At 44.1% G+C, this 15,389-nt stretch overlaps 1 protein-coding gene across 7 annotated transcripts in view; it reads left to right on the forward strand.

Moving 5' to 3' along the window:
- The window catches only part of GOLIM4 (golgi integral membrane protein 4), a 29,684-nt gene extending 16,167 nt beyond the window's left edge, over nt 1-13,517 (forward strand). The window contains exons 6-16 of one of the 7 annotated variants that reach the window (XM_071438119.1): nt 810-892; nt 1,423-1,506; nt 3,922-4,104; nt 5,170-5,493; nt 6,705-6,931; nt 7,358-7,437; nt 8,025-8,137; nt 9,212-9,379; nt 9,782-9,850; nt 11,244-11,324; nt 11,646-13,517. In XM_071438119.1, the coding sequence (XP_071294220.1) occupies nt 810-892; nt 1,423-1,506; nt 3,922-4,104; nt 5,170-5,493; nt 6,705-6,931; nt 7,358-7,437; nt 8,025-8,137; nt 9,212-9,379; nt 9,782-9,850; nt 11,244-11,324; nt 11,646-11,801 (1,568 nt within the window). In that variant the 3' untranslated portion in view covers nt 11,802-13,517. Of the gene's footprint in view, nt 1-809; nt 893-1,422; nt 1,507-3,921; nt 4,105-5,165; nt 5,494-6,704; nt 6,932-7,357; nt 7,438-8,024; nt 8,138-9,211; nt 9,380-9,781; nt 9,851-11,243; nt 11,325-11,645 lie in introns of all 7 variants that reach the window. The other 6 variants (XM_071438121.1, XM_071438122.1, XM_071438118.1 and 3 more) reach the window with 6 other exon arrangements.
- The last annotated feature ends 1,872 nt before the right edge of the window (nt 13,518-15,389 follow it).

Consider the following 15,389-nt stretch of genomic DNA (forward strand, 5'->3'; position numbering starts at 1 on the left):
AGATGTGATTGTGCCTCTTTCTGAAGTGACTTTATTTACATTTTACACCTCCTTTTTCCCTGTATGTGCCATCTCCTCTGGAGCACGTTGCACCTCTACACTTGGGTGATTAATTCAGTTTTTACTCTTGGTGTCCAGTTTCCTATTGGAGATTCTGGGCAGTTTTCAGGCCTCTTCCATCCTCATTACCCAGCTCCATGGAGCAAAAGGATAGGGCTGTGTCCATCAGAGCCTTCTCTGCCACCTGTCCCTAACACAGGGGTTGGTTCTGGAGCTGTTTGCAGCTTTGTCTGCACTGCAGGCAGAAGTTGTTTGTTGGCTCCACATCAACATCCTGTAAGAAGTGGGAATAGAAGCCTTTGTCCCTGATCCCAGAAGCTTTTGGAGCCATCTGGGCATCCCTTCCAAAGGAATGGCTGGGTCCTGTGACAGAAAGCTCTCACTCACCAGGTGTGATGTGGGGAAAGAGGGGAGGGTGCCTTCCTCTCTGCCTTTCCAGGATTCAGATTTCCAGAGGGAATTTTGCCATCTGCAGCACCCAGCAGGAGCAGTGATGCAGAATTCCAGGTGCAGGCTGGGTGCACTGATAGAAAATTTCACGAAATGTTATGATTTTCTGCTTGAAAATGGAAAGCTTTTAATAGGGCTGGGAAAAACAAACCATACAGTTATTCTGCCTAATTTTTACTACAGCACTAGTGTGGGATTTTATGTAACTTGTGTTGTAATCTTGATTTTAATGCTTAGCCTGGTGTTACAAATCCAGCCAGGTTTAAACTCTGTATTTCTTTCTAATTTCTTTTCCACAGAATCCCTGTATAACTTACGGGAGGAGAACAGGCAGCTGAGAAAAGCTCACCAAGACATTCACACCCAGCTGCAGGATGTCAAGGTAGGCCTTGCTCTACGTTAAAAATCATGAGGGAAAAATTTTCCCAAGTTTTCCCAAGCCCAGAAGAGGCTGTGCTGTAGACTTGTAGTTTCTGTTTTGTAGGAAAAGCAGAGGAATAGGCTGGACTGGATTTGTCTTTGGCCACCTGCACTTTAGGCATATGCCCATAAAAAAAATAAAAAGTGTTTAGTATAGAAATCAGGATTTGGTTTTACAAGATAAAAATCGGGTTTTGGCAAAACTCTATGCCAAAACTAATGTTTTCCATCTGTTTTTTTTTTAAATGTTCATCAACATCTACCCCTACTTTTAATTTTATTTTAGTTACGCACATCCTGGCCTCCAAATTGCCTTCCTGGTGTGCTTGCTTCCTCTGCCTGTTTAATATGCATTCCATGTGAAATAGATAAATTCCAGCTAAGGATTTTCTTTTCAAAACAAATTGAATTATCTTCCTCGTTCAACCCCCCCCTAACTGATCTTTAGAATGAACTTTATGTGAAACGTGTGATGTTCTTCTTTTTGTGTAGCAACAGCATAAGAACTTACTGTCCCAGCACAACGAGCTTGTGGTGACATTGGAAGACCACAAGAGTGCACTAGCTGCTGCTCAGGTCAGAAGGAAAGCAGCTCCTGCTGGCTCTCAGCTTCCCAAATCTGTCTCCAAACCTCTCCTGGCTGCAGGGTGCTGCATGTGCCTCTGGCATGGGGACCCAGGAGTGCATGGCACAGAGGGGCTGCTCCCCAGAGGGCTCAGGGGACAGAGCAGGGCCAGCCCAGCAGTGCATGTGGTCCTGGCAAAAGAGTCTCTGCTTCCCTGGGAGCTGTCAGTGCCTTTCTGTCTCTGTCCTCTCTGATGGAACTGCTCTGAGCACCCTCCACTCTGACCTTCACTGGGTGCTGGTGTCACATCTCTTCTTGTGTCTGCCTGGGGACGTTGTGAGGTTTTCATGGATTTCCAGAGTGGGCTGGAAAAAGCTCATCCAGTGCCACCCCTGCCATGGTGACACCTTCCACCATCCCAGAGTGCCCCAAGCCCCAGTGTCCATCCTGGCCTTGGGCACTTCAGGGATCCAGGGGCAACCCCAGCTGCTCTGGGCAGTGCACATCAGTGCAGCAGCAGCAGAACATAGATGGGGATGTGTGTGCAGGTATGAAAACTCCAGGTGCAGCTTAGATTAGTTTCTAGAAGAGCCAGCAGCATCAATTTCCTGAAATGTCATTTTCAAGTGAACTATCCATGGAGCACAAACTGTTGCAGGCTCAGTCAGCTGTGCCAGTGCAAGCTGTGGGGGCCACAGGGAATCTGGAAGTGGGAGTGATGTTGGAGCAGAGGAAGACTTTTGGTGAAAGATCACAGGGAAAGGCAATTAGGCAGTGTGAAGTTATTTTTATTCCTGACTGATTTCCTTCATTTAGGCGTTTTCACAGTCCACAAAATTGTTAGCAGCATTAGAAGCGTGGAATTTTTTTTTCCCCAGTTCTGCTTGTTGTGCCTGTCAATATATGTAAAAACAGGGAAAGATCAGGAAGGTCCCTCATAGACTGAATATCTGAAGAATCATAAGCTGCAGTGCTAACCCACACTGACAGCTAATTCTGAGCTCTTCTCCCACTGGCCACAGCTAATTCTGAGCCCTTCTCCCACTGGCCACATTTGCTGTGTGGTGTGTGCTGATAACATCTGAAATCCCACAAGGCCACGTGGAGGGGCTGCTTTGAGGTTCATCAAGCCCAAAGGGAAGCTCTCCACTCTCCTGGCTTGGATTCAGTTCTTTAATTAAAAAGCCTGTGTCACACAAAGCCTCTCTGTCTGCAGCCAGGCTCTGACATTTGTCCTGTGGGCACCCTCCAGGGAAGGGCCTTGCACATGCCTTGAGAGCAGAGGGGATTTCACACTTTTGTGTGGTTTCTCCTGCAAACCAGCTGCAGAAAGTCCCCAGGGGATTCTTTCCCAGCTCCATTAATGATCCCTCTATTTCTGGGTGTATTCTAGACATTGAACACCAGTAGTCAATACTGCACTAACCTGAATCTTTAAAGTGTTTTGGTCTTAGTGCTTTTTCCTGGCCAGGCAGATTAATTATACATTTTAATAAACCCTGTTTTCTGCCACTATCAGCACCTTTTAAGCTGTGGCATTGACTCAGAATATTCAGTTTAGTGACTCTGCTGTGCACTCTGCTTTCCCTTTAGGCCATTCTGTTTTAGGTATCCATAGGCCTGTGGAGGTTCTCAAACACACCCACACGTCCCCTGGAGCAGTAGGGGAACTCTCTGGTGTGGCACCTGTTGTGTGTGCAGCTTTTATACACCCTGCCCATCCCAAAAAATCCTCTTTAATTGGAAATCTTCTTACTGCAGAACCAGGGATTGGGGTACCAACCTTGCTGGATTTTCATTTAAGCTTTCTCATCCTGTCCAAAGTTAAACAGCAAATAAAATTCCAACATTTTACTGTTGCATTTCAGGAAGCCTGTAGAAATTTACATTTTCCTTCTATTTCTTTTCTTTTTTTCCCTTCTGCTTTTCCCTTGCTCTTCACCACTGTGATTTTCTTTGCCTCAGTTCTGTATGTTGGCTGTTGTCTTGTCTAACACCTGTCTAAATGTTGAGCACTTGGCATTTTCATGACATCTAGATGTACTTTAAAACTTCTGTTTCTGAAAGAGCTGCACTTCTTTTCACCAGCAAAGGAGAAGTTGTGGTGCTTTTGACTTCCTTCACTTTAGTCTGCCAGGAAAGCTTCATCATCCCCTTCTGACACTTCTCCTGCTTGGCATGAATAAAACAACTCCTCTTCTTTGTCCCACAGAGATGTTTTTAATACACTTTGGTATGCATGTGCACTTTGAAAAGATCCTGATGGATCAGTGTCATCTAATGTTTGGAGGAAAAAATTATATTTTAAAAGCTCCCGTCCCTGGAATATCAAGCTTTCTACCACGTGCCCTACCAGCAACTTCAAGGTGACTACATTTGATTAAGAAATTAATTTGGACACACTCTAATTAACATGTTGGCTTTAGACTCAGGTGGAGGAGTACAAACAGCTGAAGGACACACTCAAAAAAATCCCAAGTTTCCAAGATGCAGAGAAGGAGGAAGGAGGGAAGGAGCAGCAGCCCCAGGCGCGGGGCCCGTCCCCCCAGAGCCGCCCCCCAGAGCCCCCCGCAGCCGGGGCTGAGCAGCAGCAGCAGCAGCAGCAGCAGGTGAGGGGCTCCAGAGAGCCCAGCAGGGCCTCTGACCCAGCACAGGGTGCTCAGTGTCCCTCAGGAGAGTGTGTGTGACTGTGCACCCCTGTCACTGCTGGAGGAGCGGTTTAATTGTTGAGCGCTAAGGAAATCCATTCGTGATGGTCTCCGCTCACGTGACTGGTCTCCAGTTTGAAGTGTATTTACACCAGCTGTTTTAAGAAGTTGCTCAAAACTTGCATTTTTTCAATAAGAAATCTAAAATTTTAGTTATCTCAAGTGTTACAGAAAGCCTTTAGAAGTTCTGAATATTTTTTTTATTTTAAAAGGTTCCAATGGCACATTGAAGTCAGTGTATTTAAAATTGGTACACCAAGGCTCAAGCAGAAAACGTGTAATCTAGAAGTAAATGCAGAAGTAAAGGAAGAAGTTAAGAAAAACCAGTTATGATTTTGTTTTATAAGTCAAAATTTAAATTTTTTAAATAAGAATTCTAAAATTTTAGCTGTGTCAAGTGTTACAGAAAGCTTTTAGAAGTTCTGAATAATTTTTTATTTTATAAGGTTTCAGTGGCAAATTGGTGAATTTAAAATTGGCACACCAAGGTTCAAGCAGAAAACGTATAATCTAGAAGTAAATGTTGCAGTAAATGTAGAAGTTAAGAAAAAACAGTTGTGATTTTGTTTTACAAGAATTTCTACATGAAATAAAAATCTTGGAATCATTTAGTTTGGAAAAGAACTTTAAGAGTCCAGCCGTGAACCCAGTTCTGCCAAAGCCAGCAGTAAACTGTGTCTCTAAAACACAAAGCTGGCTTTGTAGAATTGTAAGAGCTTTTCATTTTTCAACTAAAATGAGGCTTAACTTACTCTGTGGTGGAACTGTGCAACACCTTGTGTAGCTGTACAGCCACAAACCAGGTAATGACCCCATCTGGCAGGAGGAGCTCGTTCCAAAGCAGGCATTTGGCCCTCCTGACAACAGCTCTGGGCTGGCATAAAGGATCCAAGCCTGTCCTTGGCTCTCTTGAAACTGAAATCCATAAATGTGTTGTACACACATAATCCTGTGTCTGTTTTGCAGAATGAGAAGCCAAGGGAGGCAGAAGAAATAAAGAGCCAGGAGCAGGACAGGGCTGAGCCTTTCCACGTGCAGGGAGGGGCTCCCGAGAATGCCAAGGAGCTGAACATCCAGGAGCAGCAGGAGGCTGGAGAGGATGAGGAGCAACGGGCAGAGCAGATGGAAGAGGAACGCAAAAAGGAGCTTGAGGAGGAAGAAATGGAGCAGGCAGGGCAGCCTGAGCACCTGGAGGAGGAGCAGGACCAAGCCCCAGAAGAGCACGAATGGAAAAAGCAGGAGCAAAAGGAGGAGGAAACCAACATGTTGGGTGATCACCTGCACTCAGAGGTGGGGAGCTCTTTTCTAATTGATTAAATCTGCTGTTTGGAGGCTTCTCTTTTCACTGCTGGCCTTGTATTGCAGTCACCTCTATTTCTAGGAAAAAATAAAGTTTTTATAGAGAGTTTGGGATTCAGAGCACTCGCTGGTTTTTAGATAAAATTACTGTCATGTTTATAGAAAATTTGGGATTCAAAGCACTTGGATGCAATAGGATTCAGGCTCAACTTGAGCACACTTGTACTGCAGTGCTGGCCAGACCTTAATGAACATTAATTCTGCTGATCAAAAGCAGCAGATGGAAAATAAAAAAGAAAAAAAAAAAAAAAAAAAGAGCAGCAGACTGAATCCTGTCTCCCCCTTTAAACCTGAGGCCCATGGTAGCTGATGGAGAACTCAGCAAGTGAGAGGGAGGCTGGGATGGAGAACTGCTCTGCTTTGGTAACTTGATGCATCTCAGCAAATTGCAGAGTGTTTCCTTGTCAGAGGTACCTGCCTTCTGCAAACACACTGCCAGCTCAGTGCTCACTGTTGTTTGACAGGGAATTTTAACTGCCAGACAAACATGACTAAAATAGCCAGGGGAAGTCAGTGTGCAGCTCTAAATAAAACCAGCGAATAAAACCTGGATTTGCATCCTAGATTGGATCTGCAGTGGAAAATGCATTTCACTGGTCTCACTGTAGGCTTTGTAAACACTTTCTCTCCTGGCAGATTAATTGTGTCACTCTGGTGTAATGAGGAGCTGGTGCTGAAGAGGTGCAGAGGGTCACAACAGCAGCAGTGGGTTAAGCTGTGAAGCTGGAGTTAGTCTAAGTTATTGCTGAATATAAAAAGATGTGCAGTGTCTCACTTAAGGCTAAAAGCAGCTCCCCCTGAGATTACCCCTTAAATCAATGGAAAGTTTTGCTGTCTTATCAGTCAGCAAAACCTCCTTTTACTGTGTAATATGTTGGGAGGTTTTATTATTATTTACAGGAAAAGCATGGCTTTCCTTAGCCCACAATCTCCTCTTTCTTCCTCGTATACTCCACAAACACTCCAACACTTCCAGTCTGTGTTCCAAGAAATGTTTTAACTTCAAGCAGGGACACAAAAACTTAAAAATACCTTTGCTGTCATTGCATGGAGCTTGTTTTTCCCTCTGGACAGCTTTCTCCTTGCTTGTTTCTGATCACTGAGAGGATGATGAATGTGTGACTAACACGTTTCTGTGGCAGGTAACACCAACAAAGAGGCAGAAAGCAGCTTACGAGCAGCAGCTGGAGCAGCAGCACCTTGGAGCCCAGAGAGCAGAGGAGGCCAAGCAGCTGAGGCAGCAGCAGGAGTCCCTGCAGCAGCAGAGGCTGAGGGGGCAGCTCCTGAGGCAGCAGCAGCTCCAGGAGAGAGAGCTCCAGCTGCAGAGACAGGCAGAGCAAGGGGAGAAACTCTTCAAAAACCGCCTCAGGTGCAACTCTCCCTCTTGAGCTTGTTGTGCTCTGGGTTTGTGTTGTCAGCTTTGTTCTGGGCCCTTGTTCCTGAGGGCAGATTTCCAGGGGGTTCTGTTGGCTCATTCCTTGAAGGGCTGGAGCTTTGTTCCCTAAAATTCAGAGTCCTGACTTTGCTCTTTGCCTGACCCATATCCTTCAGGACCGCAGGCTCCACATACAGAGACACACAACACAAAGTCAGGGTGGCAGCACAAGAAAGTCTCTGTTCTATCAAGCATTTTTCAGGAAAGGTGATGTGAGAAATTATCAGATAATAGAGCATGAAACTGGGGCCTGCTCTGGCAGCTGCTGAGAGAGGCAGAGCTGCAGGTGGAGGGTTTGTTTATTAAAGCAGAAAACACACTTTTGAAACTGAAATGATGCTTGGCTTTTAATGTTCTCAGCCAACAGGCTCATTATGATAACATGGACCAGGACATTGTACAAGGGGAGGAAGAGCAAGGTATTCAGGAAGAGGAAGGAGGTAAGAGAGAATTTGTGTCCCTGCCATGCTCACAGGCTCCCTGTGTACTGCCTTGCATGGGAGACTTTAATATTCATTTCATATCCAGATTGGATTCAAGTGAAACATAAACTTGCAATTTAAAACCAGAAGCTCAAATAACCATGGCTGAACTGACTGAGTGAAATAGAGGAATTACTAAAGATCATATCCACATTCCTGAAAGGAAAAGTGTCCTTTTGACTGAGCCGTTATTGCCAGGCTCTGTGGATTTGGTTGTGCTCCTGGCTCTGCCTGTGGGTTTGTTTGAGCTCTTTAAATTACAGAATCATGGAATTGTTTGGGTTGGAAGGCTCTCATCTCATTCCACACCCCTGCCATGGACAGGGACACCTTCCACTAGCCCAGGCTGTTAATGCCCCATCCAGCCTGGCCTGATCCTTTAATTTCTGTTTCCTATTAGGAGTAAATCAATTTTGTGAGCATTATCTGTTTATGTAGAGGTTTCCCACTGCTAAAAACACATGTGGAGCCTTGTCTGTAGCAGACTCCTAAAAGGATAACTAAAAACTGCTGTAAAACAATAATCACCTAAAAAAATTCCTCAGCTTATGAACACGACAACCAGCACCAGGATGAAGGTGAGGATGATGATCAGAATAATGCAAATGAACAGCAAGAAGCAGAACATCAGGCAGAAAATCAGCAGGCTGATGAATCAGTAAGTATGAATTAAGATGCTGAGGGTTGCAGTGTTACTGAAGTGAGAACCCACAGGTCTCGTCTGACATAATTGCACCTTATAGAAATGAGATAAGCAGAGGTCTGCTAGGAAGACAGGCTTGACAGTTGAAAACAGCATCTAAAATCTATTTAAAGGTGTCCTTACTCATTTGGGAAGAAATAAAAGGAAACGGCTCCCTTGTGGGAAGCAAGGTGTTTATTTCCACATTCCTTTGATCTGTGCTTTCAGTGGAATAAAGGATTTGGTCTTTGCTGGGACTTGAACAGGTGCATTTGGCTTCAAAAACTACCAGCAGTGCCCAGGCAAAATGAGAGGGGATGGGATTTTTCATGCTGTCATTAATTAAAGGCCAGCTCAAGAGGCTCTGTATCCAGCTGGAGTCAGTGCAGAGGTGTGAGGTCCTGAAAGAGGATGTAGGTCAGCACTGAATGAGCCCTGATACCAACTGCACAGAGATCTGGGGCAGGAGAATCACCCTGGGCCTTCCCCCAAGCTCCAGCTTACCTGGAGCTGTCAACATCAAGTGCACCTTCCTTACTCCCCTCCCATTCAGCAAATTAACTACAGTGAATATTTCTAAGGGATCTCCTACTTGTTTTCTGTAAAGATAAAAAAACTGCTTTTATTGAATGATAAGCAGAAAATGCTCCTTTTCTGCCTGGCAAAGGTGAAAAGTGTTTTGTTTTCTTGTCGACATAGCCAAGGTCAACAGAGCAGGACAGGCTGATAGTGAGTGATGCCATCAGCTCTGTGGAGCTGTGAGCACTCAGCTCTTATCTTTGTTCCCATGGCCTTATCAGGCACTGTCAGCTGGTCAGTAAACACGGGCTGTGCAGCAGCTCTGGGACAGGAGTGCTCAGATCCTGTGGGTTTCAGCAGCCTGCACCTCTGTCCCTGCTCGTGCTGAGGTAGCTCAGTGAGCCTGCAGAGGTTCCAGCTGCTGCCTGTGGGGATGGAGCTGGCTCTGGCAGCCCATGCTGCTGTTCCTTCAAGGGAAATGCAGCTGAACCATGGGCTAAAAGTATTTACACTTCCTCCTGTAAATTACAGAAGGCAGCCATGGAAGATGTGAATCCTGCTGATGACCCCAATAATCAGGGAGAAGATGAATTTGAAGAAGCTGAGCAAGAGAGAGAAGAAAACCTGCCTGAGGAGAATGAGAAGCACAAGGAAACGGGTCAGAAACAAGGACATCCAGGAATGGAGGAGCACTTGGTGGTGGGTAAAGGCAAAAGAGGCACCTCTGGGGCTCCTTCACGAGGCTAAAGCTGCACATTTCAACTGTGTTGGAGCTGTGAACTCCTCCAGGCACAGAGAGTCTGAATTTTTATGGCAGTGGGGTGAATATTCCATTGTGTTCCTGCTTAATATGGAAAGTCTTGCTTTATTCTGTGAAGTGATTTTTCTTATATTCCTCCTGCAATTTTTTAATTGAGGGCAGCTTTAAATCACAGAGCTGGGCTCTCACTGCTGCTAATGAATGCACTAAAACTTCTCCTGCCACAATTGTTACTTCAGCTTTACAGAGAGCTTTAGTTCCAGAACAAGAAGCTTTAATCTTCAGCCCTCTGGTTATTAGGCAAGCTCATAGATCTGAATTTTTATGTGATCTTTGTGCAGATGGCAGGAAATCCTGACCAGCAGGAGGATAATGTGGATGAACAATACCAGGAAGAGGGAGAAGAGGAGGTAAGAACACAGACCCAGGGCAGGTGGAGGCTCAGGCACCAGAGCACAGCTCCATTAACACTCTTTGGTGTCTTTTGGAACTGCAGGATGAACCCAAATCTCTTTGTCTGACTTTAGCAAACCCGGGAGGTCTTTGCCATTACTCTGCTGTCTCCTTCTGGATACACTCTGGGTTACTCAGGCTCCTGTGCTGCAATCCATTAGTCTTCCATGCCACACAGCATTAATTGTGCAATAATTGAAAAGATTAAGCCTTTCACAACACAAGTAAAATTTCCTGGAAACCTCAAGGTCACGGAAAACCTCATTAATCTCTAATCACACAGTGCAGTTCTGAGCAAACTGCTTCCTTGGCCACTTACTTACTCTGTAGCTGTGACTTTGATTTATCTGTGCTCCTCCTGAGCAATCCAAGCTGCAGTTCCTGGAGCTGCTCAGGAAGCTGACAGCACATGGAGCTGGAGCAGAGAGGGAGGGAAGGGACTTTCCCCCTCATGTCATGCAGGCACCACCCTGAGCCACCCCTCAGCAGTACCTGATGAATTCCTGTTTCTGCTTCCCACAAAACCCCTTTCAAACAAAGCCCTGGAATTGGCTGCTGTCACTCCCTCATGGGGAGCCCTTTGGATTAGCTGGGGTGCACTTGGCAAAATGCTGCTGCTCACATGCAAGCAGGCCACTGGGAGCTGGGCAGAGCTGCTCTTTGGCTTCCAGGAGCCATTTATACACATCTCAGAAAGGATGTGCCCACTGTGCTGAGTGGGAGCAGGGAACAGGCAGCAGTGATTGAGTGAGCAATTAAGAGAAAAGAGATGCTGCAGTGGGGATCAGTTCCTTTAGTGGGTGGACTCAAATATTGCTGTTCAGATCTTTCCCAGAGTGACCCTGGTGTGATGGATGCCTCTGACCCAGCTCACAGGACACTCTTTGGAGCAGACAAGCACAGCAGCACTTCCCAAAAGGAAATCAAGTTCACTCCAAAACATTCCTCTTTCAAATTTGCACCTAACATGGGAAGTGGGGCATGGAATGGAGGGAGAGTGCTGGCAGAACAGAGGGGAATGAGAGATCCAAAAGCTGAACATCAGGGAGACATTCAGCATGACTTGCTCTCTCCAAGGAGGAGATTGTCTGTGAGAATTGTATTTAAAAGTTAGATGCTCTCAGAGGAAGTGAGTTTCCTGACTGTTGGGTGGTTATGGTTCTTTTTATCCTCCTTTAACCTCTCCCTGCTCTCTTCTCCCTTCTGTAGAATCTTCATTCTGTAAAAATATCACATAATACCATTCTGCAAAAATATTCTGTAAAAATATGTGAGCATGTGCCCAGTTGTGGCACAGGGCACTCTTTGAAAGGCAATTAAACCACACAGAACAGCTCTTGTGCTTTGCAGGTGCAGGAGGATCTGACTGAAGAGAAGAAGCGAGAGCTGGAGCACAATGCTGAGGAGCCCTATGGGGAAAATGAGGAAACTGTGAGTTCTGTGCAAGGGCTCAGGGACAGATCAAACCCTGCCCACACTGCTCATGGCTCAGGGATGTGACATCATAATTGTTCTACCTTGCTTTGGGCCACAGAGCTGAACATTTCATGCTGTCCCAACTTCCTTTTCCTTACCCTTCCATCTCTGTGTCAATTCTTCCTCCCTGCAGGCTTTGGAAAAATTTTTTTTCTACTTCTGCCCATCAGCTCTCACAGCTCCAGCTGAAAATCATTTCACTGCCCTAAAATAAGCCATAAGGAAACTGGCACTGAATCTGGAGTAAGTTTGTTTTGTTTTGTTTTCCCCAATCAGGCAGACGAAAAGAATGACAGAGGGACAGACCAAGAGCAAGAAATGCAAGAAGACAACAACCAGAAAGCAATTCATGAAGAAAATTATGAGGAGGAAGAGGAGGAGGAGGAAGGCAGAGCTGTTGCAGCAAAAACTCGCAGACGAGGGGAGATGTAGTTTCTCCCTTCATTTTTCTTTTTCCAGTACACAAATTCCTGTTGTGGTTTTGTTTTTTTTTAACCAACTTTTTTTAGGGTATTTAATTTCAAAAAAAAAAAAAAAGAAAAGCTTGTGTTTTCCACTTTTTACTTTTCTATTAGGTGCTGTCTTTTGTTTATATGAATACAGTATTTTGATACTCTAGATTAGGATTTCTTTTCTATCCAGGCTGTACATAACCAGACATCCTCTAGGTTGGATTTTTTGTAACTCTGGGCACGGTTTATAGAGGCCATTTTGGATACACTTTCACCTTGTCCAGGCCTGACAGAATGTTTGGTGTCTTGTCAGGTGCACTCACCACTGAAGGAACATTCCTAGTGCCTAAATCCAGGTGACTTCAGTCACTCCAGCTCGTTGTCTTCCATGGATTTTTTCTGACCAAGGGCTGCAAATTCCTCGTAACCTCACAAAGCCAAGCACAGGCCGTGCCCTTTGCAGGACCAGGCCTTTTCTAGGTGCAGAACAGTTATAAAATATGCAAACTTTACAAGCCTTCAGAATGCAGCCAAGTTGCCAGCTGTTAATTTTGGCAGCTGTTTAGATACGGTTCAATTATGCATTTATTTTAATGAGCATTCCCAGGTACTTCAATTACAGGCAGTACCTGGCTGCTCATGCAAATGGGGCTGTGCTGAGAGGAGCTGGGAGCTGAAAACCAATTTAGACTTGGAGCTCCATTATGCCAAATCAAAACACTACAGCTGTCACAGGGATGAAGATTTACATCAGCAGCAATCTCCTTGTCCTTGTTAATATATAAAATATTTGGCCAGACCCAGAATGATGTTGCCTCAGTGCCATGTTTCCTGGAGGGTGTGGTAGCTGAGCTGACACAGTTGGTGCAAGATGCTGAACTTAAGGCCTTTACCTTCTTTTTCCTTATTTATTTACAAGAATCTGCTGGAAGGATTTCTGTGTGCCCCAGGGTGAGCCTCAGACTCGAGCCAAAGCCCACAGAAGTTGTTTAGCAAACATCTCCAGCACTGCATGCTGAAACCTGGGGAGGGGAGGGGGGGAAATGACACAAAAATTGTGCCTTGGTGTGGGCTACCCTGAACATAATCCCAGTGCATGAATTATACAATATTTGTATTGGTACAGACACTAGTTATTTAATATATGTTAAAGGAGAATGGGAATCTGGATTTCCCAGGCTATGCCCCATTGCTGGAAATGAGGCACAGGGGAGCTCCCCATCAAAGGCTGTGTTAATATATAAAGAGAGGGAGTGGGGGTTTTTCCCTTTGGTGTTTTTTGTTTTTTGGGTTTTTTTTAATAATGATGCATAGCAATGTTTTCAGTTCAATTTTTATATGAATGTAATTTAATTCATTTTTCTACTAACTTGATTATATTATGTTTTATAGTTGGTTTCCATTCATTGCAATTTTCCTAATTGTCCCAAAATCCAGTGCTTATGTTTCATAGGAAGATTTTTGTCAGTGAGTATTTTGGGTTTTCTAGTTACCATAAATCAGATTTACCTTATGTATAAAAAAAAAAAGTTTACATGAGACTGTAAAATGTATAATATGTACATAATCTTCAGAATACAATTATTTTGGTAAATTGGCCTGTATTTTTAATGTCATGGTTGCAGTATTTAATTATTTGAGGCATAATAAAACTTGACTGCAGTCAATAAACTAGAATGTAGTTACTGCTCTTTCACATGCTGAGGGTTTGTGTCAGTTTTCCTCATGATGTGTTTGGATTTCATTTTAGTACAGGAAGCAGGGGAAGGGATGGAGCCCTGGCAGCATTTTCAGGGCAGTGGAATATTTTTGTTGATGATATTCCCACCTCTGTGCCTGACAAAGGTCAGAGTGCCAGACCCAGGGGACCATGGGGTAGCTGAGCTGCTCCTCATTGCCACAGCATCCCTGGAATTCCAAATCTTGGAATTCAATCCCTGGAATCCCATTTGGCATCCCTGGAATGCCAAATGCTTGGCTAAATCAAGAATTTAATGAGCTCCTGTGAGCTAAAACCAAGTGGAGCTGGGCCACAGCCCCAGCCCTGGGGCAGAGGATGAACAGCACAGGGGGTGCTCAGTTCAGAAGTGATGCTCTGAAGTGATGCTCTGCTTTAGGACCAAGCAGGAGGGAAGCTGGAATTTTAAGGGAAAACTTCCATCTCTGGGATTTGGCAGCAGCAGAGCAGCTGTGAGCAGGGCTGGCAGGGACTCATCAAAATATACATCATGTGTGTATATATAATATATAGACATATTATAATATGTAATTTATGTATATATTATACATCTGTAATATGTATAATATGTCATATATATACATATAAATATGTATATATAATATATATATACACACACTCATAGGTATATAATGGGTACAAATTGGAAGAGGGAGAATTTAGGCTGGTTATTAACAGAAATCTTCACATATATATACACATATATAATATGTACTTTATATATATATTATACATATGTAATATGTATAATATGTCATATATGTGTATATATAATACATCTATGTATAATATATATGTATTTTTATATATATATAATGGGTACAAATTGGAAGAGGGAGAATTTAGGCTGATTATTAAAAGAAACCACATATATATATACACACATATATAATATGTAATTTATATATATATTATACATATGTAATATGTATAATATGTCATATGTATGTGTATATATAATACAGGTATGTATAATATATATGTGTATATATAATGGGTACAAATTGGAAGAGGGAGAATTTAGGCTGGTTATTAAAAGAAATCTTCACTGTGCGGGCAGTTAGGAACAGGAACAGGAGTCCCAGGGAGGCTGTGGGTTCCCCTGGATCCCTGGCTGTGCCCAAGGCCGGGCTGGATAAGACCTGGAGCACCCTGGGACAGTGCAAGGTGTCCCTGCCCATTGCAGGGGGTGGGACTGGATGAACTTTAAGGTCTCTTCCAACCCAAACCATCCTGAATCCTACATCTGTGAGTGCACAGATACACAGAAATGTCTATGACATGAAGTAATTTGTGCAGAATTGTATTCACCTGGGCCTTGGGCTCTTGTAGCTGAGCTCAGTTCTGAGCTTCCAGACTCTGCTGCAACCCAAGCCAGACCTTTGTGAATGTCTATATCCCACTGACCTCCTTCCCTGAGGAACAGGAGCATTATGTGGCACAGAAGAGCCACCTGCACTCCTTGGGCTGCCAAATGCTCCAGGAAACAAAGGCAAATGGGAAATGGGGATGGTTCCCCTCCCTGCTCTGTGCCATGCCAGATGGCCACGTTCATGCATCGATTTGGTTGTAAAAGGAAGGGATGTGGTGCAATAATGAAAAATGCTGAGATGCTTCCAACCTCAAAATCAATATTTTGATGAGTTTTAAAATAAATTTGTTGAAAATAATGCTGTGATTTGAAGAAAGTCTTTGTGGAAGTGTTATAATTCACAGTGACAGATCTGCAAAACCTCAATCCACGTTGTTCCTGAAGAGACAGATTTATTCTGGAGAAAGTTTAAAATTAGAAAATTGGAAAATTTTTCAGCAGTCTCAAAGTTGGGAAGT

The sequence above is a fragment of the Agelaius tricolor genome, unplaced genomic scaffold, assembly GCF_023055355.1.
Source record: "Agelaius tricolor isolate 1412-34295 unplaced genomic scaffold, bAgeTri1.0.p SCAF_12, whole genome shotgun sequence".
In the NCBI taxonomy this organism is placed as follows: domain Eukaryota; kingdom Metazoa; phylum Chordata; class Aves; order Passeriformes; family Icteridae; genus Agelaius; species Agelaius tricolor.